Source organism: Falco peregrinus, chromosome 1 (assembly GCF_023634155.1).
Source record: "Falco peregrinus isolate bFalPer1 chromosome 1, bFalPer1.pri, whole genome shotgun sequence".
In the NCBI taxonomy this organism is placed as follows: Eukaryota; Metazoa; Chordata; class Aves; order Falconiformes; family Falconidae; genus Falco; species Falco peregrinus.
This window is the reverse complement of record NC_073721.1, coordinates 99,106,936-99,134,835: the sequence shown is the minus strand read 5'-3', so window position 1 is coordinate 99,134,835 and position 27,900 is coordinate 99,106,936. Positions and strand designations below refer to the sequence as shown.

At 45.4% G+C, this 27,900-nt stretch overlaps 1 protein-coding gene across 1 annotated transcript in view; it reads right to left on the bottom strand.

Annotated features, from left to right (window-relative positions):
- PRKCH (protein kinase C eta) overlaps nucleotides 1-24,129 on the bottom strand; it is a 121,634-nt gene extending 97,505 nt beyond the window's left edge. Inside the window, exon 1 of the mRNA XM_027793084.2 lies at nucleotides 23,489-24,129. Coding sequence (XP_027648885.2) covers nucleotides 23,489-23,848 — 360 coding nt within the window. The 5' untranslated portion in view covers nucleotides 23,849-24,129. The remainder of the gene's footprint in view (nucleotides 1-23,488) is intronic.
- Nucleotides 24,130-27,900: the final 3,771 nt, after the last annotated feature.

The window sequence follows — 27,900 nt, the reverse complement described above, 5'->3', positions numbered from 1 at the left end:
AAAGCAGACCACGCAATCAGTTTGGGTCAACAATGCAGCTGATGCTGATCTTTCTCAAAGAAAGCAGGACAGGCTCAGAAAAACTCAGCAGCCTGAAGGCAGCGCAGATGATGCTAAGGGGGAACTCCTATATCATAACATAGGAGATAAGTGATACAGGAATGTAACCATCTGTATGTATTTGACAACAATATTAAAAGAGTACTAAGTACAGAGAAAAGTTTCCTAACGCCAAGATCTATTTGGCACAGGAACTTCTTTCAGGGAATTGCAGAATTTTGCCTGGAAGGTTTAGTATCAAGAGCAGGAGACTGCAATGGGAAAGTCCTGTCGTATTGGGAGAAGCAAAGGAGAAGTCTGAATTTTTAGGCATGCGTGATATTGTGAACGCTATGAGGTACACTGATCTCCAAATAAACCAAACTAACCTGGCGGCATAAGCATCACACCATTGGCACGTATAGCTGCATACAGCGACCACCCTCCCCTCTCTCTGGCACTTCCATCCTCAGCCTGGTCCCCCAGAGAAAAACTGGGAGGAAAAAACTTTTGGGCTGTTTTGGAGGTAACTTGGCCAAGTTTTAGTTAACTGGGAAACCGTGCTTGTCAGTGTAGTAAAGCCTGTAAGCGCCACTCTTTTCTAGTTCAAGGAAATGGAAGGCAGTGCGCTCCTCCACAGCACAAAGGGAGGGGTAAGGTCAACTGCTGGAGCTCAGCTGGATCTGTAAGAACAACACAGGGGTTTGGCCCAGAGCTAAGCATACACTTTAACTCCTGTTGAACTTCACAGCCGTACCTAAGAGAAAACAAGTGCTGGAGGATCCTGGCAATTGCACTGGAAATGAGCAGGTAAGGACTGAGGAGTTCAGCCGCGGTTTTGTTCACTTCCATTGTGAGACACAACACTTTGGCAGCCAGGCTGAACACAGGACCGAGGACTTCGCTCCTAACCCAAACCGCTCACACGATGCCCCATGCCTGAACTTGCCAGGATGGTGCAGCTCCGCGTGACTTCAAAGGGAGCTGCGAGGGATTGGTTTCCCACAAGGAGGGGCCCCAGTCAATCATGTCACACACCTTCTCCAGAACAGGACTGTACTAACATCTTCCTGACAACTAGGCAGGTGTTATTTACTCCACTTCTCTGCATTACACACGTACACACACACACACACACAAAAAAAAGCTAGCTCGGGAGCAAACAAGGGAACAGATGCAGGGAGACCAAAACAGGGCTCCTTAATCATATGCCTTCACACATGTAATAAAAACTGGTTGTGTGTGATTCATCAATGGAAGAGGTTTGGAAAACAAATTCAGAAGGAGGGTAATCTCTCAGGCAACATATCAACACCCAGCTGAAGCATCCACTGAACTCGAAGAGCAGGTATAGTCAGTCAGCCTCTGAGAGCATGGCATGCCTCTGTGAAAAACTCACGGTGGATGGGAAGAGCCGAAGGAAGGCTGCCTGCCTGCGAGGCGCTTGCTCTCCAAAATGGAGACCAGGTGGACGAGGTGGACCTCCAGGATGAAGAGACATCTTCAACGCTGCATCTGGCACAAGCATTAATCCTTGCAAACAGTACTTTAGGTTTTTTTCCTCCCTTCCCCACTGCAGATAATCTGGTCTGGGAAGCCTGATCTGAAGTACACTGAAATCAGTGTGAATCTTTTTATTATCCTTGGATCAGACACAAAAGACGACTGCATTTACCCTGGAGCCCAGAACATCCTTTCTCCCATTGCTGCTCCGTCCTTCCTTCCCCACAGGCACAATTAGTAAGCATCCTAGAAGTACAACCTTTTTCTAAGCCATGTCAATGCTGACGTGGCTTCAAAAATAGAACAAGCCAGACACTTGCAGTGAATAAAGCAAATATAAAAGCTACCTGGGGACTTAATTAGCTTAACTAAACAAGCAGCTATATCTTTTTACTTCCTACACAATTTTTAAATTTAATTAACAGAACTGCATATATAATCAGTCATTTATAGAGGCAATTCCCAAGGCTCTGTTCAGTCAAAAGAGCTGAAAGTCTGGGTTAGGCTAAAGCTGGTTTTTCACATGCCTCTAGTTATTTCTTTCAATTTTTCTTGTTTAAGCTCCTAGTAGATCATGCTATGAAATGTCAGATCTTTCTGTATTTTAATAAGGTAGCACCTCCACCTGAGCATGCCTTTGTTGGACAGGTCAAGTAGCAACTTTCTCAGTCAAATAAACAGTGACTAGATTAATCACTCCCTCTTGTACGTTCTGAGGCTGACAGACACCTGCCTATCAAGTTAAGCACCTCTGAAAATCCTTAGGGCTCTCTAATACAAATGGGATTTTGCATTTCCAGATCAATAGATTAAAGCATTTTTTCCTACAAATGCAGGGCAGGCAATTTTTAAGATTCCAATCATTCCGCCTAAAAAAAAAAATGGGGGTGCCAAGTACATTCTCATTCCTGCACAGGCTGGCAAGTGCTAGGGGCAGTAATTTCCACCACAGGTGCCAAGGGCAGACATAGACAGTTTAGCAATGACCCATGGCAGGCTCTGTACAGGGGAAGCCCGAGGAGATGTCATTCGGTGAACAGCAGCGACCCCAGCTCCTGTTCCACCCAAGCTTTGAATCTGGTGCTGCCAAACAGCAGCATCTCCCTGCTCCCACCAAGATTTAATTTTTATGCCAGGTCTCAAAACAAAGAGCGAGCACAGGGTGATCCAGTGCTATGGACAGGCTGCCAATGCCACCTTGAACTGATAGGTCCATGCACCGTGCCAAACTCACAGGGCATTGAAGCCCTTGCAGCTCACTGATTCCAGCTGTTGTAGATGGACTGTTAGACCCAGAGGTGATACCTGGTCCCTTGGGGTTCAGCCTGGCCATCCCTGGTAGGGGACAAAGGCTCAAAACTGCCTCCTGCAAGTGACGGTAACTGTCAAAGTATCAGGGGGAAAAAGAAACCTTTCCAAAAACCATTACTGCCATATGCTCAACACTTTGGAGGTAAACCCACAAATGGGTGGAAAGTTAGTCTCTCTCAACTCCTACAACCAGTTATTCCAGCTATTACTGTAATATTGCCATTCTAATTTTTTATTCCAGGACAGCTGCTTAAAATACTACTTTTGTTTTCAGTCAAGCTGCATAATTAGAAGCTGTGTGCCAGCCATGAACAATCATGCATAACTAATGACTCTTGGCCAATCCTGGACTCTTTAATCAATTTTAGTCTGGTTTCACCCAAGAGATTGCCCACCTCAACAGGAAATTTGCTTGGGTAGGAAGAGCAAGGGCTGCAACAAGATTTATCTATCCCGTGAAAATTCCTGCCAAGAAAACTTGCTTGAAGGGCTGCAAATAAAATATAGATAAAAAAGGAGGTTTCAAATCTTAAAAAAAAAAATAAAATTTTCAACAGCATGAGCCAAAGCCTGCTCATAATGAAATTACACCAACTTACACTGCTTTTGAGAAATCCCACCTCTAAAGCAATGAATGATTTATGAGTAATAATTCCAGGTGGCTACTCTTCAGTATATTTGAAAAAAATTGGAGGGTTATAAAGCTAAAAAGAGAGAGACACACACACAGTTCGTTCAGGGACTATGATATTTTTGTTCTTATAAACAAAAACAGCTACTCTCTGGCGGGATTTCTGACCTCATTTTCCCTAGTTATGCGGCAGGGGGAGGGAATCCAATTGCCTGTTTACCAGTCCCACAGTACTGGAGTGTGTTGAAGACCAGGCACTGACACCAACAGTACGGCTGCTGAGCAAGAACCCATTCCTTCAGAAATTTAAGTGAAATTCAGAATGAAATGGGGGATGGGGGAGAGTCTAAAAGTCCCATGCACACGCACTGGAGTCTGCAACAGAGGAGGGCTTTCATCCACAAATCCAAGCCAAGTATGGGGCTAGAAATTACTAGGGTGGTAAATGGGCTGAGAAGAAAACACGACAGATGACCAGACACCAGCAGCGAGGGTCCAGCTTCTGAGGGCACAGATGTCAAGCATGAGATGACTCTGCAAATCGCCCACAACCAACAGAGCAGGTGCTGAAACTCCCACCTCAGAGCCCTCCCCTCTCGATTCAACAGGGCAGTTTGTCATCAACCCTCCCCAGCTGGGCCCGTGAGTCGGGGCAGGAACGTGGCTGTCACGCTGCTGTCAGCATGGCTCGAAGCAGCACACCCAGCCCAAGCTCACTGCAGGTGGCTGGGCCATTACAGCACACAGCTTCCTTCCTACCTGGCTCCTGCAGCAAGCTGCCACTGCCAGAGAGCTCCCGTACCATGAGACAGGGGAAGCTGGTGGAGCAGCGCTACTGGGATACAGAGCCCTGCAAGGCCAAGGTCTCCCCTTCTGGACAAAGCCCTGGGAAATGGAGAGCAGCAAGGTGGCAAGAAGCCTGCTCTGAACCAACCTTGCACCTGGGAGATGACAAGTCCCTGGTGACTCTGCTCCGCTTTCCCACCTGCCAACAAACAGCATCTCATTTGCTCTAGTGACTGCACATGGCGGCCAGGGGAGATGTCAGGCAGAGAGCAAAGGGAGCCTCTGCCTCCCCCAACAGCCTCTGCAGCCCAGCTGAGCACGGGGCACAGGGGCAGGACACCACTTCTAGGGGGGCCTCTCACACCTTCCTGCCGCCTCCCCCAGCCTGTGTGCCCACAGCCCATGTGAAACCAAAATCACGTGGGCAGGACACGTTCTGCATTTCCCCAGCACATGCACGTACAAGCAGAGTTTTACCTCTGCTGCATACAAATTATTAAACATACAACTTGCTTCATAACACCATGCCAAATACCACCATGTCCAGTCCATCACTGGATTTTCCGCCCAACTCCTCCTGCCTTCCTCCTACAGCTATTTTTATTTATTTAAAATTTTTTAAAAGGATGGCAGGGGTGGAAATTACCAGTTACTTTCATTTCCTAACTGGCAGATACTGACATCAATGCAGGACCACTAAATTAAAGGATGGCAAATGCAGGACTTGATTTTCAGCTGTTTGAACAGTTGATTATAGCGAATACACCATGCACACAGCTGGTGTCAGGCTATCAGCTTCGCACATGCAATGTATGGAAATCTGCCTGCAAACACCTATATATGCAATTACAGGTAAAAGAGATTGGAAGCGGGACAGGGCCTCTGCTCTTGAGAGGACTTGGGAGCTTTGAGAAACAAGCAAACAGAAATCTATTTCCACTCAATGAACAGTAACAAAAGGTCAACACACCTCAACAACCAGTTATTAGCAACAAAACAAGTCTTTCAACAGCTATAGAGCCCTGGGACACCACTTTAGCTATTATACTCCAGATGTGCGAGTTGCAAAGGGATGATACTGATAGCTCACGTTTTAGGTCTCTCTCAGAGCACATAATGCAGGAAATGCCGGTTTCTGTCTCCAGGTTCTGGAGATGATCAACAACCATATTTTCCATCACATATATTAACTCAATATAACTTGACAGAACAACCAGGAAGTTGTGCAGTTTAGCTGTTTACAGTAATAAAGAAATAAATCACTGGTAAGTGCCAAGCAGGCAAGCTGGTGGCACTTCCCTTTGGAATTGCTCCAAGGGCCACAGCAATGAGTTGGTGCATAAAGTTTCCTCAAAGTAAAGCACTAACAAATTTGCACAACAGTGCAAAGCTGAGCTTAGCACTGATGCAGTGTCCCCTGATAAGGAAAGGGCAAGCAAGCACTAGTGAGGGAACAAGCCCAGGTAGCCCATGCACCAGCCAGCATGTACCAGAGACCTGGGTTTGGCCTATGAGAAACCAAAGAGGCACCAGGCAGAAAAACAATTGGGCAGAGAAGCAATAACGATGCTCTCTGTCTCGAGGAGAATTCTTCCAAGGTACAGCATTCACCTGCAGTTTTAATTAACCTTATTAACAAATCCAGGCAGGCTTATGAATCATTCACAACTTTAAGCAGCAAAGTCTGCATCATGATCTGCATTCAAGGCACTCTTGTTGGCTGCCCAAGGATCGTCACTGCACAGCTACAACAGGAGAGCGCTACGTAACTCAGGGGAAATCACTGGGTTGTATCACATCAGGCAGGGTCCTCAATACCCTGATCATGGATCCAGTCCAATAAACAGTGGACCCCTAAACCAGCTGCAAGAACACTTCTGTCGTTGTCTCTCCAGCACCTTGCTCAGTTACATAGTTGCACTATTCTCCAGTATTGAGTGCTAGAAAATAATTTCTTGTTATTCATCCATTTTATTGCATCATCTCCTGTGAAATTCTTCCCATTCACGTCTCCATTAGGTGTGTCACTATTTCTAAAATATCGTCCTACTACATATAATTCATTTGGTGTACTGCTGCTTTTCCATTTTTGTCCGATAGCACTTTCTTCTTTCTAAAGCCAGGCTACAGCAGATGAGATCATGAACCATTATAATCTATTAGTCTCTCAGATATAATCCATCAAATTTCTCAACACCCCAGGTAGAAAGGGGAAAGGTCACAACTTCCTGGTATTCCAACCATTTCTGTCACAGACTCACTTTTGAAAAGCCAAATCCCATCTTTTTAGTAACAGTTAAAAAGGTAAGTCCTGGTGGCATAACAAAAGGCAATCTGCTGAAACAGTCCTATTTATGTGATCAAGCACTATTTATGGTGCTTGATCACTACTAATCAGTGTTGTAAAATAATAAAAAAAGAGGATCCCGGAGTGAGATGTGATAAGCATTTCCACGCCCACAGCTCAATGGCAGGAAGCTGGGGTTCCCTGATACAGAGATTCAAATGCAAACCAAAAACTCTGCAGACGGATTGATTTGCAGGCACCTGCCCTCTTTTTCCCTTTGACACCAAGTGTTGAGAAGATCTGTACTTAGTTGAGGGCCTTAATACCCAGTGCTACCCTGTGTGGTTGAAATGTTGGGTGTGCTGTATGAAGGTCCAACAGTTATCCGTCCTGATCATCTCAGCCTGACTTCCAGAGCTGCTATAGCACTACACGAGGGATAGCTGGAATCCCAAAATGTGGATGGTAGGGCTATCTGATGGTGCTCGCTTTCACCCAGGGAAGCGTCCCTCACAGGCTGCCATCCCGTTGTTGCAACCCTGGTATTGCATTCCTAGTGCAGCGTTGCTATGTCTCCCCTTAAGGCCACGTCACATACGAAAAGAGCTGCATATATGAGACTGTACACACCTCCACCCCTTCAACCAACGACTGCAAAGCCCCGTGGGGTGCTGAGGAAACCTTATACCACCGATGTTATAGACAAAAAACGTAATGTACAGAGATGGCAGAAGCAGAGCTAGAAACAGTGCTTCTGGTCTTCAAAAGCCCAACCTAGCACACTGCGTGGCTGGCACCCCACCCTGAAGAAGTGCAGGGAAGACTCTGCAATATCCATGAAAGCAACGTGTGCCAGCACTGCACAGCGGTCCAGACGTCAAGAAGAGTCAATTGCTCCACGGCACCAGAACACATCATTCTTTTCAGTGACTATACAGACTTACACTAAGTGCATGGGGGGTGGACACAACACACCACCATCACCCCATCAGTATAACAATTAATTCATTTATGTGCAAAATTATGTTAATCAGCAATACTTCTGACAAAACATAAGATTTCAATTGATATGTCTCAGTGGCATGCCAGTCTTTAGAATTACAGCTCCCATCATAGATATCCCCATGTAAAGCCTTAACTGCATTACTCATCCTTAGTGAAAGATACAAAAAGGAGGATTAATTACAGCAACTTTTAAAACTCAGGTCCTGGTATAGGCTATAACACCACGGAGAAGCCTAAGCAGCTATGCTCTGACCATTCTTTCCAGATCTTGAATTAATGACAGTGACTTCTTTCCTTGTCATCTCACTTCCTTATCCAGCAGTTTCTTAACACTGAAACTATTAAGGACTAACACTTATATCCAGCCAGTACTAATCCATCACATCTCCTCTCACACTCCATGTTGCAAGATGATCTGTCAAATGATTTGAGATGAAAGCATGAAAAGCAAACTATCAAATATGGGTGGTGTCTTACAGAAGAGAATCTGCTTACAGAAGGGAAAGGGAGAGGAAGGTTAAAAGTACTTTAGCCCACACACCAACCCCCTCCCATTCCCTGCCAACAGTTTATGGGATTGTTTAACATCCCTGGTACACATATCTCAGAACGTCATGTAAAAGCAGTAGCAGTTTCTGGCCGCATAGCCAATTAGATGTTTCTAAAGGTACAAAAAAAGGAGTGCCAAGGCATGCACTCCTCCAACATTCCTAAAGGTATGATGCTTGATCCTGGTGTCCAGATGTTACCGCTCATGTCTCTACTCTAATCCCACAAGGTCCGGCACTGGGAGTCACAATCAAGTGTTCATGCAGCAAAAAGAATGTAGGTTGGGATCCAGTATGCTGCTGACAACACCCAGAAAGGACATGCCATTGCCAGCATTTGCTTTGCCAAGTTAGATCATATCCTATTTGTGTAGTGAGTTTTGTTTATGGCTTCCTTTTTCTGTTTGTGATTTAGCGTTTTTGTTGTTTGCGTTCTGGTTTTGGGTTTGATTGGGGGGGGGGGCACGGTGGGATACAATAAAAATATTTTTGTATAACAGCAGTTTAAAAAAAAGAGTGCATAGATGAGGTTCTACCTCATGAAGGACCCTGCGTTGTATATTTGTACCAAGATTAGGGGGAAAAAAAAAAAAGTCCTGAAATCCTGAAGCCAAGCACTGCAGTAAGAGACAGACTGTCCAAGACCAAGCAATTTTTAGTCCCATCAAGTCTGTGATTATAGTTTTCCTCATCTGCCTTATGAGAGAGATGATCTCACTACCCACTTGTGACCATAAAGTCACAGCTGTGACTCCAACAATTGAGTTGAGATGGCAAGAGAGCTGAAAAGCATTGGCTTCCAGCCTCCTCCAGGCCACTGGATGGGTGACGAGGTGCTGTGTCACCTGGATGTGCTGTTCAGCTGACCCTGCCACCTGCCTCCGTCTGAAGGAGGCGGCACTTCTGGGGTTTGCATGCAACTGCAAGCTGACAGGCAGTCTGCTGGCATCTACCAACAGCACGTTGTCACATATTTCCCCTTTTTAGTATTTCTTTTTCCCCTTCCAAAGTGTGGTTTCAAGATGAGGAAGCCCTTGTCAACCAATGTGACCAAGATGTACCTTGGATTAGAAAAAAAAGGGGGGAGTGGAGGGTGTGAGTGTGTGCACTGCTCGGAAAGGGTCTGTAGGGGAAAGGGTCAGAACATGGTTGGAGTGGTTTTGCTCACATGTCAATCAAGAACATAACCTGATGCTGACCACATTTCCCATCTGAAGCTCAACATCACCTACAAAGCTGCAGATAAATGTCCTCTTCAAACAGAGCTTTTGCTGGGGATCACTGCAAGTCCAAGCACATGGCAATCCTAGGTAAACCGAGAGCCGGACAGGCTCCATTGCAAGGCCATTATATTTAGGACAACTGCTGTCCTCCTTGATAAATATTTAGTTTCTTTATGAATGGAAGGCCTGGCATTTTATCTGTGCCACAGCCAGTGTTCCATGTGCTTTGTATTATAAACACACATGCTTTTAACTCCAGCTCACTAGATAATACATTTAAAAGTATGAATTCCCTTCTGGAGAGAAGCCCATCCCTACCTGGGTGGCACTGCTAATGTGAACCTTATGCTCCTCTTCCCATTGACAAAGAGCCTTTGCTGAGGGGGCACATGCTACCTTAATTCCCAAAGTAAAATTTTATTCACTCCAGGAAGTGTCACATCAATTTTAGTCTTATAACCTTAACCAGAAAAGTTTCACCAGCTAAGGAACGAAATCCCTTGGACAGCATTTATCTTCTTTCAAAATAAAACCAAATAACTTCCCTCCTTTAAGGTTTACTAAGCCCTGTAATATAAATCCAAGAAGCCAGTCAAATAGTTCCTCTACTCTGTATTAGCAGGATGCTCAGTAACAACCTTGGGGGGAAGAAAATGAAAGAGATACGATCCCTCTAATCACTGCCACACATCCAACGAAATGAGCCATTACAAACACAGTCCCCCAAGAAAAATAATAAAACACCTAATGCTGTTCGACTCCTAATCTGCATGATATTTAAAGAGCCCTAGGTAAGATTACAGAAGAGTTAGATCCTAAACTAGCTGCACTGCAACTGCTGACTGGCTCCTCACCACCGCTGCACTACGAGTTTCAGCTTTTCATGAATTTAAGAGTATTTAGAATATTCCTCTTGCTGCCCAGCAGCACTTGAAAGGCTTCTGGGACATTACTACACACAGCAATATGAAGCACTGGGGTGGTTTCAGATACTGAGAAAGAAAGTCTGAACAAGTAATGACCCACTGGAAAATTCACAGCAAGAGATGGAAAGATCCAGTACTCGCCAAACACCTACATGTTCTGACTGTGGCTTTGAAGCAAACCACAACACTATCTATTGTAAAGAGCACCGCTCCTGTGGAAATGGTTGCTTAATATTGTTAGGGATGGAGTAAGAATAAGTGCTATAGGTGTACAGAATTTTGCAACTAGCCATTTACTGGCTAAATACATATATATATACACATTTAAATGAGGAGAAAAAAAAGGTCTTGTTCTTATCTTTGATAGTGAAAAAAAATTATCAGGCACAGATAGAGAGTATTTTTGTGCAGCTGAAGTAATTAAATGTAAACGCAAACCCACATTTCTTTGCAAATAAGTTTCATACGCCCAGGACTACTAACATAAGGACACTATTTAGTCAACCTGGACATGAGCTACAAAACTTATATTGAGAAAACGTTGATGAGCTTTTCTGAGGTCAGGAAGATTCTTACAGAACAATCATTCGGCAGCCAAGCACAGGGGTACTGAAGGTTTTTTTAAAACCAGCAAACCTCTATTACTCTTTTCTCACCTAATGTTCATGTTCAAAACAGGAACAGACGCTTCCAAAATTTTACTAAAATAAGAAGTGGCATTGCTTAAGAACAATGAATACTGCATATCCATTGCTGAGGCAAGTGTCTTTGCAGTAAGCTTATTTAAATATAGAAATAAATCCACTGACCTCGTATTAATCACAAACACTCCCTTCTCTATGACAAACGGAAATGACAAACTTGCAAGGACACATCAGAAACCTTCAGAGATTGCATCCACATAAGCCAAAACATGTGATGACTTGAATGGTCACTGCTTCTCTTCAAAGAAATCCACCCAGACCCTACAATTTTACTCTTCACAATATCAGAAGAGTGCAATTCTAAAACGGACCACCCAATGATTTTGGATATAGCTTCAATTCTCCATTCTAAGGTTCCTCTAAAATTCTGGAGTTCTAGAGTTCTTAATTCTGTTTTACCCAACAAACCGGTAACTAGAGGGAACACAAGCAGCCAAAAAGGCATTCCTGCTCTTCACACACAGTGATAAGTGAGAACTGAAATAAGTGTCTGTTTTGTGTCCTGTCTGCCCCACAACACGCACATGTTCAGAGACACTTCTACACCGCAAGCATTAACATCCTGTGCTCCTGCAGATATGCAGCCACACACAGCAACTGCTCACCCAGGACAAGCCTAAAGACCCAGCTTTCAACACCCCTTCTGTGGAGCTTAGGTAACATCAGAGCAGGGTCTTGTACATGTCCAGCAGTGGCTGTAGTTAACTGCTGGGAAGAGCATAGGGTTGATCACGAATGGATAAATCATTAACCAAAGTTCTTTAGCAAATACAAAATAAAAGGAAAAGTCATCTTGATAACAAGCTTTGATCAAAGGATTACTGTTCTCAGCCCCCCCTGCCCAAGCTTCCCCCCGCCCTTTTCTTCCAGCTGTCACCACTCCTCTGCAGAGGCAGCAGGACGGACACTGCTTTTGCATGACACCAAAACCACAGTTCGCAGCCCACCACATTTGGCCTTTGACTGATGTTTTATTTAGCAAGCTTGGCTGTGAAATGGGGTAGGCAAGAAGCAGAGACAAGCTGAAAGGACTCTGCCCCTGCACAGCTACTGCCCATGGGGCAGAGGAGGACAAAAACCTGCTGAGTATCCTCCCAGATCTGCCACGTACAAACTGCCAGAGCCCCAAGGCACAAGGCTGCTGAAAGAGCGCTCATCATGCTTAAACACACAGCCCATTCCTAGTCTGGATAAATTTGTAAGCATTAGCCCAGACAAAAAGGGTTTCCCCCATACTAGCATATGAATGTATTTTGTCTGCAATGGCCTGAAAACCTTCTGTGAGAATGCGGCATAGCTTCAACTTCTCATGCTTTATTCCTGAGTCTGCCAGACACTCCAGAATCCAAGAGTTTGCTTTCCATTTCAACACTGTCACTCTAAGATGATGACAAGCCCTAAGGATTTGGGTACAGTGAGCCCTGGCCTGCAGGGACAGCACCATAATGGTAAACATGGGAGTCCCACTGTCCTTCAGGTAGAGCTAGAGATCGTAGCCTCAACCTGCAGAGATCTGGAACACACAAGAGAAACCATATCTACTTCTGTAACATTCCTGCCCATTTCTTTTGTCATTTGTCTGCATCACGCCCCTTTTGTGCCTCAAAGGGAAAGAACAAGGCCCTGCTCTCCGGGCTCACTAGCGCAGCTCTAGAACTTGCTCCCTGAACATGAGCTCAATGAACTTGATGCTCTTCTACATTCACACTAAAAAACATTCAGCAACATTTCGCAAAGGAAAGCGAACATGTTCCTTCCTAGAATCAAGAAGATAGGGAAGAACTTCATTATCTTTATTGGCAAGACAGGCTAAATTTTACTGGAGCTAACTGTTTAAAAACATGGTCAAAACGAGTTACTATCATTAAATACTGATGGCGTGGTTATAACAGGGGCTAATTTTTGAGAGAAAGATGGCTTATCTAGCACTGGTTTATCACTGAGTTTCAACCTGATTTTGCTCCATTCCAAACCAAATACAACTTAGTTACCTGTATAGTAGCTACTAAACCACCACAATTCTGTCCCAACTACGTTAAGGAAGACTTAATAAACCAGCATTTTTTTTCTTAGCATAGGTCTTTAAGCTGCCACATCACAAGTCCCTTGCAGAAACAAGAGCCTGAAACTTCTAAGAAAGGAAACTGATTGTAGGGTCATTTCCAACAATCTCCTGTAAGTTGTCCTCCCTCATCAAGCCAGTCTTACGATCAATTCTTGTGGGAATACCCAAAGCTCTTACACTGGACTTTTAACTGTTAAGTAAACTGCTAATGTAGCAATAGGTGTGGGGCTCCATCTTGCAAACTGATTATCAACCGCAACACTCCCACATAGCCCTATCAGGAGATGGAGAATCACCCTACACTTCTGACACCGCTATAGCTTTTGTATTAAACAGTGTGCTCCAGCTAAGTAGCTTTGGCAAGAAATCCCACCATGGATTTGGACTGCACAGGAACATTTTCCTCACATAATTATATTTCCTTCCAGGCTCAGGAGCAAACTGCCTTACAGAATAAATTTTCATTGAATATATTAATGTTAGATGCCTCCGTCTGTGAATGACCTAGATAAAAAACTCACTGCACGGAAGGCAATTCCTTCCTCTTTCTCAGAGCTCCATGAGCACTCACTGTGCTCAATAAATAATGTACAACCCAGCCATCATCATAAACCTTTGTTGCATGCAAGGAGGAGGAAAGAAACATGTCCAGTTCTTCTCCCAGCTAGACTGGTGGTGCAAAGCTGGCAGTGTAATTCCATTGATGCTATTGGGAATCTATCAACATAAACCTTGCAAGCAAAAGCCGAGGCAGGCACCAGGCTCTTATTCTGCTGAAATCTCCCAGAAGACAAAGGCACACTTTTTAGAGAGTGACATTTTACAACAAGTAAGAAAGGAGGAACACAGCTTTCACATCAATGTTATTAAAAACAGATGCCAGAAAGAAGTGAGGTGTGGAGAGCACCTCCTCATGGAGTGTACTAGAGTTTACATGTGAGGGAAGGATAAGAATTGGGCCTCACTGCATGAAAGGCTTCTGCCTCTCTTCTTCAGATTTAAATCGTTTAAATTTTAAGAGAATTAAAATAGGAGATGGAAGAAAACATTCAGTAAATAAATCCCCAGATTCCACCGCTAAGAATAACATACTTTTCCTCTGCTCTTCAGTCCTGGGGAAAAAACCCAACAAGCTATATGGCCTAGTTTACCAAGGAAAAGAAATGCAGGACAAAGCAGGAATTCAGACAGGGTAATCCAGTCTTTCATTTGCTGTTCTTGATCTAAAAGACCTTCATTATGCTGAAGGAACTTAGCCCAGAACTGAATACATTCAGTACAGGATGAGCACACTGACCAGTCTAGGTGAAGAGAATTCCTCTAGAAACTAACTCACACGTAGACAAGCCAACTCCAATGACATCGGAGACAGCATTTATTTGCAACTATTTTGTCAGATAAAAGCACTTTGGAGTACAGACATGCTGATTTTTACTGTCACAGTAAAACTGTCACCCTCTTTCCTGTCCAGACCATACAGCCAGCCAGCTCCAGTGAACTGACACAACCCTAAACGATCTTTCTGACGATGCCCATCTGACTCATACTTACAGCACTCAGCACAGTTATGACTGGTCCCTGCTTGAACCTGCTACAGCATCTATAAAGCTGCGAATGACGGCAAATATTTTCTAACCAAAACCAATAAAAGGATTGCCAAACTAAGACCCCATTGCTACTGTAGGAGGTTTAAGATACTAAAGTGAAGATGTACATGAAGACTTTAATTTGCAAGTGACATCCTCCTTACATGACAGAGTAAAATTAAATTTACTCAAGAAAGAAGCCCCACAAAAATACAGTACTGTGCTGCTAATGGAGACTAATGACAAAGACCTAAGGGGGAATTAAAAAAAAAAAAGAAACAAACAGAGGCAACACAGAAATCACAAATTGGGCCAGAGAGAGGGCTAGAAACAGAAGTGCTGTAGGAAGGTATGAACTGCTTTTTCAAACCAAATCAGACCAGCTGACAAGTCAAAATCCCACCTCTGAGGATGGCTGATTTACTAAACATATGAGACAAAGGCAGGAAAAACAGCTCAGCGTTCAGACATGGAACTACCATCTCAAACCTCTCCTCAGCCCCTAGATGCACATTATCAGACTATCGTCAGTATCATTCTTGCTATTAGGTGTAATGTCCTGAGACAGTATGAATACACAGCTCATTTCTCACATCTCCTCCCTCCCTCGCCTCCATATAAAAGGTTACAAGGCTCCGCTGATCTGCCAAGTGATTTCACACTGCAAATGATTTAATCAATTTTTTTTAAACACCCAGCAGACATGTAATACTCATACACCAAATCACACATTTAGAAATATGTCTTGCTTGGACGTATTTTCCTCCTCTCCTCCTTTTGACAAAAGTATCTGTATTGCAATAAAAAGTAAAAAAAAAAGTTAAAAAAATTCCACTAAGGCCTACACAGCATTGTCTGTCATGTTAAAAAAAAAAAAAAAACAACAAAACAGAACATGTATTCTATCTCCCATCTCACAAACTGAAGTCAGTTACCAAAGCTGCCCAACTTTTGTTTCTGCACCAGTACTTCATCTCTTACCTGCTCAAGAGATACAAATACAATCAAATCATTCATGAAACTCAACACTTACAAAACCTGGAAGGTGAACACCAAGAAAAAGTCTTTATGTAACGTCATCTACACGTTCAGACTCCCCTCCCTCCTCCCTCCTGCCAACATTTCTTTGTATTGCAAAGCTCATGGGTAACCGCAGCCATAGCAGCATGCTCTTACTCCAGCACAAGCTGCATGCTGACCTGAAGGGCAGCTCCACACCATATAATGGAGCACAGGAATTCCCATCCAGCGACTAGGAGGGCCAGTGGACAAGCTCAAGTCTTATCCCAGACCTAAGTCCCACACACTCTGCGTCTGTGCAGCCCAGAGCTACCATCCTTCCCAGGCTGGGCTTCATTGGTTTGCGAGGTGATACTCGGAGGAGACAGCCCTGGATGTGACATCCATCTGTCACACAGGCAAGCCACAGGCATCCCTCCATCAGGACACGGATCACCGGTGGGCTAGAGGAGGACAAGGCTTTCGGAGATGCAGGAGGTTTCACAAGGCAGACAGTGGCCAAAACCAAGCTGGTGGCTACCAGAACAACACTTTTGCCTGCAACTTGCTCCCTGCCCCACATGTGAAGAGCCCCAGGAAAGAGCAAAGCAGGGAGCGGGCTGTCAGCCAGTAAAACCACTCTGGCAGGCCTCTGGGATAGATCTGGTCATTGATTAGATGCCTCTGGTCTGGCGTAACAGGCACAAAGGGCACACAAGGCCTCGCAGGGGGCAGTGAAAAAGCAATTTTTTCCAATCACCTTGGGCCCAGCACAGACACCGAGACTTTAGTGCTGAATATTAGTAGTGCCAGAATTGCTGAGGAGCACTTACTCTTGCACAGCATCACGCTAACACAACACAACAAAACCAGGCTCTTACATCTGTTCGTAGTGCTGGCTTTCAAAATAAAGCAGGATGGTTTCCTCAGCAATTGCCTTCCCTGAGCAATGAGAATGTCTCATGATACTGAAGAATAGAAAAAAATGTCTTTGCCATTACAGAAATCTCAGTCATTTGTCTGGCTTGCCCTAAGTGGCTTAGCAACATTAATTGGATGCTTCAGGATACACTTTGTTTTAGACATACATTTGCTATCTTTGATATAATTATAAAGCAAGCCTTTCCCTCACAGCCAGCCAGTGCTTCTTGTACCAGCACAAGGGCATGGCTCCGGAGAAGAACTACTGCCTCCACCAGGACACGACACCAGGTTAGCTATCCAGGACTCCAGCCTGGCTCACTGCATGGCCCCACAAATAATGCAGGGGCGGAATAAGCAATCAGAACAAAGATTGCTCACTGACTCCAGAAGAAATTAAGTCTGCAGCGTGGTTTGCCATGTATTAACTGTGTGCCTAAACAGACTGAGATTTGGGAGGCAAGAAGGCGTGATGCCCTATCCAGAATCCTTTCCAAAAGCTGCCAGCAATTCATTTGACTTGATAACTCTTCTGCTCATCTTTTTCTCCATGGTTACACAAAAGGTCCCCAATTTCTTGATTGTATTAGCAAAGCACAATAGCTACAATCGAGCCTAAAACATCAAGGAGTTTTAATAGTTTGCAAAGAAAGGGTGGGAGTCTTACTCGCCTCAGTAAGGGATATGCTTTCATATTGAATTACACTGTAAATCAACAGACTTTCTAATGGCATTTCAATAGCTTAAATGGCCCCCCGACAATCTTTTCTGCATGGTTTATTGCCTATAAGCTCAAAATGGCCAGAAACCAAACCATTGCTCAAAAATACTCCAAACGGAAAGCCTCAGACAGCCTAGATGAAATGCATTTTTACAGAAAGACTTGTGGTAAAAGCTAGATATAAAAGGTGAACAGAGTAAGGCGAGGCAGGCGGGGTGCAGAGAGCAGGGCTGGGGACAGAGCTTCCTGGGGTGCTGGGCTCACTTGTGCTAAGGTCACTCTGCTGGTCCCTACTCCCTCCTCCTCCGCACAGCCTCTCTGAAAAGAGCAACCCCAGGGCTGTGGGCGCAGGTCTGCAAACACCCTCAGGATCTTCTTCTGCCATGACTAACGCTGCTAAAGGAAACACGGGCATCAGCCCTTGGCCTGCCTGCTCTCCCTCTAACCAGGGCTTGCAGGTAATTCAGCAGCCACACCACCAGCTGTGCAACAGGCAGCAGCAGCAAACTAACCTTGCATCAAAGTTAACCCCACACCCCAGCAACCATGTTAGCAAGGGCTTCAACAAACAACTCCAGAACACCTTGTGTGATTATGTGAGCTGAGGCCTCTCCCAGCCACCTGCTCCACCCCCACACCAGGGAGCTGCCACCAAGTTGGAGAGCCGAAGTGCCGGCACGTGGGCTGGCAGGCAAAGGCAGCGCCGGCTGACAAGCCAAACGTATAGGGAGCAGACCGGCCTCTGCCTGGAAAGCTACGCGCCATGGGGCCAGAGGGCCTGGGTACCCATCAGTGGGGCGTGCATTGAGCTTTCAGCTTGGCAGTTGCTTGCAGCCAGGGAAAGCAATGTGGTGATACTTGCACTGCCTATCCCAGCCAAACTGCACCGGGTGGAAAAGCGTGCTCCTCTCCAGCACACCTCAAGCGTTCCCAGAGCCCTTCCCAACTCCAACAGCATCAAAGCAATAGTTCTCAAGACATAGCTGTGGAAAAACAGACTAAGGAACACACTAGAAAGCTGGTACCACAGCAGGGCCAGGCATCCAGCTGCACGAAGGACAGCCAAATTCAGATCCTGCTGTACCCAGTTCGAAGCCAGGGCATGAACTCCAGTCCCACAGACCCCAGCTGGCATCCCAGTGCCTTTGATCACTGGAAACTGGCTCTTCTCATGCTTTGACCAAACCTTTCCAGCTTAACACGCTCAAGCAAAATGCCTGTGTTCTCTCTAAGGATGCTCACAGTTGCCAGAAAGGTGTTTATTGGGGAGGAGCTCATGGACAAGCATGAAGCAGGACTTCTAACTAGTTCAACTTCTGATGCTGTAACAGGGCTGTAGGTGTGCAGCTCTTTTTGACAGTCAGCTCCAGACGTTGTCAGCTGCCTTGATCAGTAAAACTGTTATTAGCATCACATGCCCTGGGATTATTTAATACCTGACAAATAGCAGGAATTTTTCCTTTATTTATTTATTACAGCCTGGCTTAGGCTGCAGGGCACTCTGAGGTAGCCTTGGTGCATGGGACTCTGCTGGCCTTTTGAAGGGTTTGTTGTAGGGCCAAAGGACAGCTGTATGCTAAAAGCAAAGAAACAGAAGACAAAATTCTGGCAGCTTTCAAAAACCATCTTACCTTGTGCAGTGAGTGTTTCTCTCCACTAGTCCCATTCAACATAACTGCATATCAGTAATAATAATTACAGAAATAACTTAAAATGTTTAGAAAAAAACTAGGAAGAAATAGGAAAGGAACTTAGTTTATACAAGCAGGGTTTGCAATTACTGTGCAGCATGACTTTCACACAGATCAGAGATCTGCACTATGTAAATGTCATCACATGCATGGAAACAGAAATTATATTCCTATTTCCTCAGAAAACAAATTCCTACTGCTTTTTATCTCAGCCTGCTGCTGATCTATGGAAGGAAAGACCATTTACCCCCACTCTGCAAGCTGCAGTCCACCACTACCGGTAGGCACAGGCTGATGCAGACACAACTGTCACAAAATCCTCTGTCAACAGCTATGAAGTATTTCTGGCTTCCTGAAATGAGTTTTGCCCACCTGGAGCACACTCTGCAGTGAAGTGGGAGTCAAAATAAGAAGCAACTGTATCATATTTGATCTGTAGTACTCTGGCTCTCTACTAAGGTAATGATGCTCTGGGGAAGAAGTTGCATTCTCCTTTAACGCGTCAACTTAATGTTCAATAAATACAATTGCATATAAACATGGGTAAACCACAATTCTTTTTGCCTTAAGAAAGAAAAAGTCATAGGAAAGGATACAGGCAAAGGAGCTCAAGGTAAAGAATGCATGAGAATTATTTGTCTTAATCTCTTCCTGCACATATAAGCAAATGGTAACAAACTCATCAGGAAGTTGCGATTGGCTCATTAATCTTATAGTCCATCTGTTACCTAGTTTCCTTTGGTATACTCTGATAATCTGCTACTTCAAGATCAAGGTTTAATTTTAACTCCTTGTTAAATCTTAGAAATTATGACATCTCTACCCAGGAACTAACTATTTTTACAACTGTAAGTAATTCCCTAGGAACAAAGCAATTCAGTACCTGTGAACAGTGTTTCCCAGGCTTAAGAATTACTTCAGCTGCTACATAAAACTCATAGGAATAATCCTATGAATTGTAAACGTCTCCCCTTTCAGTTACAACTCAGTATTCCAAATCATTTATGTTGTTTCACTGACATACGACTGCTTCCAATACTGCACTCAGATAGTTAAAGAGATACTACCTTTTAAAGATGCATATGCCAAGTCAAAAGATCTTAGCACATGCTAGTGCAAAATTAAATATTTTAAAAGACAAGTTTCCACCCTGATGTAAATCAAAACATAACAGCTTTTGGATAGCAGCCAGTTTAATTCTCTACTGCGTTGCACCTGGCAGGGTCACACACATCTGTGTAAAATGCTGCTATTCAGGTTTGCACAATTTCACACCCACACAGGAAAATGCCTACCAGAAAGAACATGGTACCAGAGAAATCGTTCATGGTTTTAACTACATTAAAGCATGCTGAAGGCAAGATGGCATTTAATTGACAATATTAATAAAAACTGCTGCAACTTGACAAATATAAGAAATGGGAAACAGAACGATCTTGAAGTTAACAAGCTCTTACAGATTTGATCTGTGTGACATTTGACTAATGTGTTTAACAACTAATACACAAATTAAAAAATATCCAGATCATGCTAATGTGTTTACAAGAAAGACTTCAGAAAACAATCAAAATCATTAGAAGAAAGAGAGTCAGTTTTGAAGAGTCTCTGGAACATGGATTTTAATGCAAATGATGAACAGAGAACTCTGTCCCAGTACTCAGTTGAATGACTCAGGTGTACAAGCATTACTGATGAGACAGTTCATGTCCATACACTTACTCATCTGCATAAGTGTTTGGGGTCATAATTGCAGTGATGTACCTGCAAGGCATCTGGGAAGCCCCAGTGCTTACACACCAGCTGCTCCTACTTGCCTCTTGCTGACATTTCCTACAGTTCTCACAAAAGGTGGTGACCAATGTTGCAACTAATCACTTTTTTTTTTTTTCAGCAGGAGAAAATCCACATTTATAAACAGAACAGCATGAGCCTGAGAGCTCATGACAAAAGTTTCAGAGGAGCAAGTGAGATGAGGGACTGTCCCAGGTAACCCCAGCAGCTCAGCTCTCCAGAGGAGAGAGCTCAGGGAGCAGAGGCAGCCACCTGCCCTGCCCTGTTTGGCTGTTACCAATCCAAGGAACATTTGGAGTTTAGCAATATATTGTTGTCCTTGTCTCTGAAAAGCAAATGTAAAAATTCTATTTCAAATCAAAATGAAAAATGGTGCACAGCCAAGTGTAAGCCAGGCTAAGCTTTGAGGATTTGCCAGTTTTTCCCTCAACCCATTCACTCCTTCCTTGCCTGTATGTGCTTCTGCTTTGGGGATGAAAAAAAGACAGTACAAATGATTTCAGAGTGGAGGTATTGTAATTCATCTACAGATCTCTTGTGGTGTCATGTATCGTGCCAGCAGCTCATGGACTTTGAGTTAGTACAAAGCAGCATTTCCTATCTTTCTGATTATGCAAACCCCAGCGGCAACCTTGCTGGATTTATCAAAACATATTACATTATCAGGGCAAGATGCTGTTTCTTGTCATCATGTGATCCTGGCTGCACGCTATGTGAGATGCTAATGAAGCAAGTCAAAAGGGAGGGGAGAGGAAAAAGGGAGCAGAAGATGAAAGCTTGCTCACTCCCCACTACAATCACCCTACTTGCAATTTTTAGACATTAACTGAAGAGGAGAGCAGCAGCTTTTGGACCCTGTCTACATGCCCAGATATAGCATCTTCTTACATCAGTCTAGTTAAAAAACTCACCTATTTCCCACCCCATTGCATCCCTCAACTCACAGGTACAAGAGTTTATAAAACACGTGCCTATCCAGCGGAGATAAGAAACTTTCTCCTCACCAAAGACCAAACAAGCATTTCAGGCCACAGACTGCAATCTGTCCTAAAAATCAGCACTGCAGGATGGATGAAATTAAATGAACAGTAGGCCCTGGATATGCATGCATTCACACCGAAGGCTATATTACTGTAGATATTTTAGTCACGTAAATAAGGCCACCACCTTTGCAACAGAGAAGTCCCACCCCACGTGTAGCCAGATGGACGCATTGCAACCAGGACTCCAGACTCCCGAGAGGACAGGGACTTCTCTCAACAGCAAAGAGGAACCACCACCAGCAAATTCAAACATGAAGAAAACCCTCAAAACCACAGCTCTGTATCCTGAGCTCATACCTTTGCCCTGGCCCACAGGGGTCCGTTCTGTATTTAAAACTGTTTTAGCACAAGTCCCAGGAGAAGTTTCTCTCCAGTGGCACAACTAGCCTGGGAAGCTGGGTATGCACCCATCTGAGCAAACCCTGGCGAACTCTGTTCTGGCTGGGGTGTCAGGAGCAATACCTGAGCTATTCATCTGAGGCTAGTTTGGATCCCCCTGCTCAACACAAAATCACATCAGTGACTGAGAGACACCAACTTTAGCACATGAACCTCAAGCCTATCCATAAGGTACCCACGTACACCATAAGAAAAAAAGAAATACTACCAATATACACCTATTTATCAATCCCGCTACTGGTATTTCCCTGTAATCACTCCAGAGGTGTAGCACCTCACCTCAGTCACAGACACCGGCTGAGAACAGAGAGCACTGGCACTCTCCCCAGCGATATGATCGAGATGCCTATCTCTTCTCTACAGTGTCAGCTCTCTTTCCTCCACGTCTGATTTTATTGTGGTGGTTACCTGAACACACGTGCTGAACTTCCTGGCCTCAAAAAGTTAATACCTATCTTAACCTCGGAAATTCTCAGCTCTTCTGCACCACCTTCTCTACCCAGAATAAATGCCCTTCTTTTCTTTCCTTTTTTTTTTTTTCTTCCTTTTTCTTTTTTAACCTAACAGCAGCAAACTGCTGTCTGGATCAATTCAGTTACTTCCTCCTCCTTTACACTGCTGGAAGCAAAGGCACAACTTTAGAGCCTGTACTATTCCTTTCACTTACCATTAGGACTAAGACAGATGTGGTTCTCTGGGCTGGATGCAAGTGACATCTACTTGGCAATAACCTAGAATTAGCTGTAAGTTAAACTGTGTTCAAGCAGTGCAGCGCAGCACATAATAGACACAAGATTAGTCCTGCTGTTCTGTCAAGAAATCAAAGAAATTCACATGCTCACATCAAACAATTGTGCAGGCATGTGTAGATCTGAGCAGAAACACATCCAACCCCAGCTATCCAAGTTTCTAAGTATGTCTCTGTAGGCTAAGCAAAAGAAGGAACGTACATGACCGTGTGAGTCTGCAGGTGTACTTTGCCAGTTATGTATTACAAGCCGTATCTCTGCTAGTCTACAGAGAGACTTCACAGCCCTCAGCTGCAAGGTCTTGCCTCTCAAGCTACAACAGCTGAGACTTTTTGTCCTTAGGGTCTCAAAACGCATCAGCTGGAATAGCAGTCTAAGCAAATCTAAAGCAGGGGGCCACAAACTGATGCATGAAGGCACACACCTGTGTAAACGCAGCCACACATGCTGGGTGCGTGCATCTGCAGCACAGGCATGCAAGGACAAGCCCCAGCGCTGCCAGCACCCTTCGAGTGCCTTCATTCATTCAGAGGAGCGCGGCTCCAGCTTCTCCTACTCACCCAGCCTTCGAAGGTGTCGCTGGGGCCCGCAGAGCGCAAGAGGTCCTGGAAGTGCAAGGTGCAGTTGGCCACAAAGTCATCGTAGCCGATCGGGGTGTCGTGGAAGACGGAGAGCTCGATCTGATGGCCGTCGGTAACCGTGGCGGAGAACTCCTCGTTGTAGGTGGGTTTGTTGGTCTTCTGCTTGATGCTGGTCTGCCCTACACGCACCTGGTCCACGCTGACGGTAACATAGGGGTCCAGGAGCTGGTAGCCCTTACGGAAGAGCGAGTGCCGCAGGGACCAGCGGGTGGGCTGCAGGCCCACCGCCTCCCCAATCCGCACCTTCAGGTACCCGTTGAACTTCATGGCTCCGGACATGGCGGCCCGCCCAGGGCGCCCGGGAGCCCGGAGGAGAGCCAGACCCCTGTCCCGCGGAGCCGGGCCGGCAGCCAGCCCCGCCGCGCCTCCTCAGGGGGCCGGGCGGCGGCGGCGCGCCCGCCCCCGGGCCATGCCGGGGCCCCGGAACCGCCGCCCCCCGCGCACCGCCCACCTCCCGCGGCAGCGGGCAGCCGCTCCACCGCCCACCCCGCGCCGCCGCAGCGTCCGGCCTGGGCCTCTCCTGCCGAGGGGGAGCGAGGGGGAGCGGGCGGCGCGGCACGGCTCGGCTCGGCACGGCGGGAGACACCTGGGGCGTAGGACGGCGCCGGGCGGGGAGGAGCCGCGAACCCGCGCCGCGAGGGCGGGCCCGGGGTGGGGAGCGGGCGGGGCGGCGCGGGCGGCACCCCCCGCCGTTAGCACAGGTGCGGCCGGCAGCAGCCCGGAGACGCGCCGAGAGGCTGCCGAGCCCCACGCCGGCCGCCGTTCCCCGCGGGCAGCGCGGCGCGGCCGGGCCCGTCCCCGCTCCACCTGGGCGGCCCCCGGGCCCCCGCACGGCCCCGGGCAGGGCGGAGGCCGCCCCCGGCCCTACCCACGGCGCGGGCAGCGGGGCCGCACGGCGCGGCCTCACCCCGGCCGGTCCGTCCCTTGCTTTCTGCAGCAGGACGTGTACGGGGAATATAAAGACACGTTGATTTTGCTACTGAAAAGTTTGTTCCGACAACTCTGCCGTTTGGGATTAATTGCGTATGATTAACGTCCCTGGCACTCTGTGTGCAGGGTTTGTTTTCGGGTGGATTTCTTTTGGTTTCTCATTGCACTTAATGAAGTCAGAATGTAAACCCTTTAATTACTTTCCAAAGTTGACAGCAAAATGGTGTGGCCTGGGTAGGGGAACAATGAAATCCTGCTCTCCTGGTGACACTGTTCGGCCGATGGTGTCTGAATTAGGTTGCGGCCTCCACAGTGGAAGAAGATACGTGGTCACTCACACGTCCGCACCACAGCTGCATGGTACCAAGGCTGGCTGAGAACATGCAGCCTGTTTTTTCTGCGTATGTTTCTTTCATTTTTTTCTTTTCTTTTACTTTTCTAGACTATTCCTCTCCCCTCAGTGCTTCATCTTTCATGTTCTACCCATTCCCTAGCAGACCGCCTCTGGTTTCCCACCCCCTTGCATCCTTGCTCTCCTCCCCACACCCTTTTCTCCTTCTAGATGCTCCACATTTTGCAGGAGCATCAAGCCAAGGCTCCTTCCAGCCTCAGACAGAGCAGGTCCTCGAAAGCAGGTGGAACAGGTTCAGTAATGTGATCATTCCTGACATGGAAGCAACAGTTCTGCCAGAAAAACTCGTAGACCCTTAAATCAGACTTTTGACAGGTCTCCTTGCAAGGCTTTTAAGTTCCTTGGATGTCACTATTAGCTAGAGTAAGTAAGTGTTCAAGATTTTTTTTTGAGCTTGGTTAGGACAGTTCATCCTGGGGGGGGACGCAGGCTTCATCTTAGAAATTGCCAAACTGCACAAAATCCAACCACCACAGGGTCTGGGATCTTGTCTCCAGGATTGACCAGCTCCAGGTCTTTTAACAGAAGGCACGGCCAAGCAAACACAGAGCAGTCTGTTCCCATACAAGACTTAAAGATTTTGGAAATTTTTTGTTGGGTTGATGTTCCTTCTGAAATGCATTTATAGCATTAGCTATGATCACTCTGGGTAGTATCTTTTCCCTACATATATCCTGGTTTTAATCTTCACACCTTCTCAAGTTCCTCCATCCCACAGCAGTGAGCTTGTCAGAAATAAATGTTTCTTTTTATCGGCTGTATGTCTATTGCTTTATTTTTTTGATTTACCACTGTTCTTCTTTCATGACACCATAAAATAAAAAAGCCCCTCAATTACCTTGTCAGGCGCATCATTATTTGTCATTTTGCACTTTCATCACCTCTGTCCTTCCTAGTCATGAGCTGCTGCTTGAAGTCCATGTAAGCCAGGACAAAATCCATACTGACCATTGTGGGCAACCCACAGTTCTCAGGAGACTTTACCCGGACTCTCTGTAATGGCTGCAGACAAGACTTAAAGACAGCCTGAACTTCAAAGCACCCAGAATGAATGTCTGTAGGACGAGGCTGAAGGCCTTAAGAAAGCTGGACCGCTCGCTCTCTAAGCCCCAGATCGAACATAGTTTTACTTTGCTTAGAGGTCTTCAAAGAGCTCAGCACGATAGCAGTGAAGAATGTTGATTTTAATAGAACAAATTTTGGCTTAGTGCAGCATGTCTGGCTTGCCTCTTAAAGTTTCTTGTGCTGGATCTGTTTGCCTTATGGAAATTAAAATCTCTGTAGGATCCCCCAGCAGTACAGATAAACCCTTTTTAGAAGTCTGAGCATCAAATTAGATTCACAAGAGCTCTTGAAGGCTGGAGACTAAAGTTGATGGATAAACATGAATTACAATTGCAAACTGCTACAGTACTGTCAAAATTTTTCTCGTTACCTTTCCCTCAGTTTTCTGAGGAAGCAGAGTTGAAAACCTTCCCAAGCAACTTGTTAGAAGAAATGACTGACTCACATATTTACTGGCACAAACGGGGAGAGACCAAAATCTCCTAGTTATAGGGTCAGATGGCACCTTTCCTCTGCTTAATCACACAAGCTGAAGTACTTTGCTGCACTGGAGTTCAACATGTAATAGCAATAGGAAAGTGGACTTAAAGAACTTTTTCTATGCAGTGGTTCATCGGAGTCTCATGTAATAACATGATTCCTGTACCTGGGCCTTTGAAAAAAACCACAAAGTATTGCAAAGTTTACAAAAAAAACAGGTGTGCTATATTTATTAAATATTTCTGATAAGCCGCAGTACTCATTGCTAGCTACTTTTCCACTGGAGGAAAAAATCAATTCTGTGGAGTCCTATGATGTGTATTTAATTAATTTTGTTTATCCACTTGAACCAGTCTGGAACAGATCATCTCAGGCAGCATCTGAACACACCCCTATTCCAAACTCTCAGCCAAAGCGCAAATGTCCTGTTCTCAAAGAGAACTGAGTAGTGACACAAAGTTAGAACATACCCTGCCTACTGTCCAGACATCCAAGCAGCAGGAAAACATCCCTAGTTCAGTATTTTCTTCCAAGAATCAAAACACCCCTGAACACAATGACCTTGCAAGGCTGAATGCAGCAGCACCATCTGGTGATGGCTGCACTGAACCTCCTTGCACAGCTCTGGGTGCCAGGCAGGTCTGCAGGAGCTTAGCTTGTCTTCTCTGCCCCAGCAGGAGCTCGGAGACCAGGCTCCAGACATGGCAAGTTGATTCATTTTGTGCCCTCAAGTGTTCAGAGAGGCTGAGCTCTTCCTAGAGCTTCCTGCCAAGCTGCATGGTTTCCTGAGCAGTTGGCCGATGACACATAGCTGTTCAAGAAACCAAGAAGAACGAACAGATCTCCTGATGTTATGCCTGAGCAGCAGCATGGTGGATGGCATGTAGTGGCAACAAACAGCAACAAATATAAAAAAACCACAATCTGAATTATAGGTAAATTACAGGACAAACAAACATGTAATAGGCAATCTTACTAACCTACCACTCTAGGAGAGGGTTTTAGCATAGTGGTGGAGAACCCCCTGGAAAAAACAGCTTAGTGCTCACCGACTATCAAAAAGACAAATAGACTATTAGTAATTATTAGAAACAGAACTGAGAGCACAGCCAAAACTGTCACTCAGGCGCTGCATAAATGATACACCCATATCATTTATATTAGTGTGCAAGACTGCTTCTTCCTCCATCTCAAAAAAATGCAGAGTAAAACTAGAAAAGTCACAGAAAAAGATGCCAAAGGTGATCACAGGCATGAAACGTGGTTTTCAAGGGAGAGAGACTTCCTAGCTTAAGATTTCTGGGTCTGGGAAAGAATGACTTGAAGAGGAAAAAGCGAGTGAGATCTGTACAATCATAAACCATGAGCTGGATGAATGTGAAAGGATTTTTCATTTTTTCCCAGACAAGACCTGATGGGCTCTCACTGAAATTTTGAGGCAGCA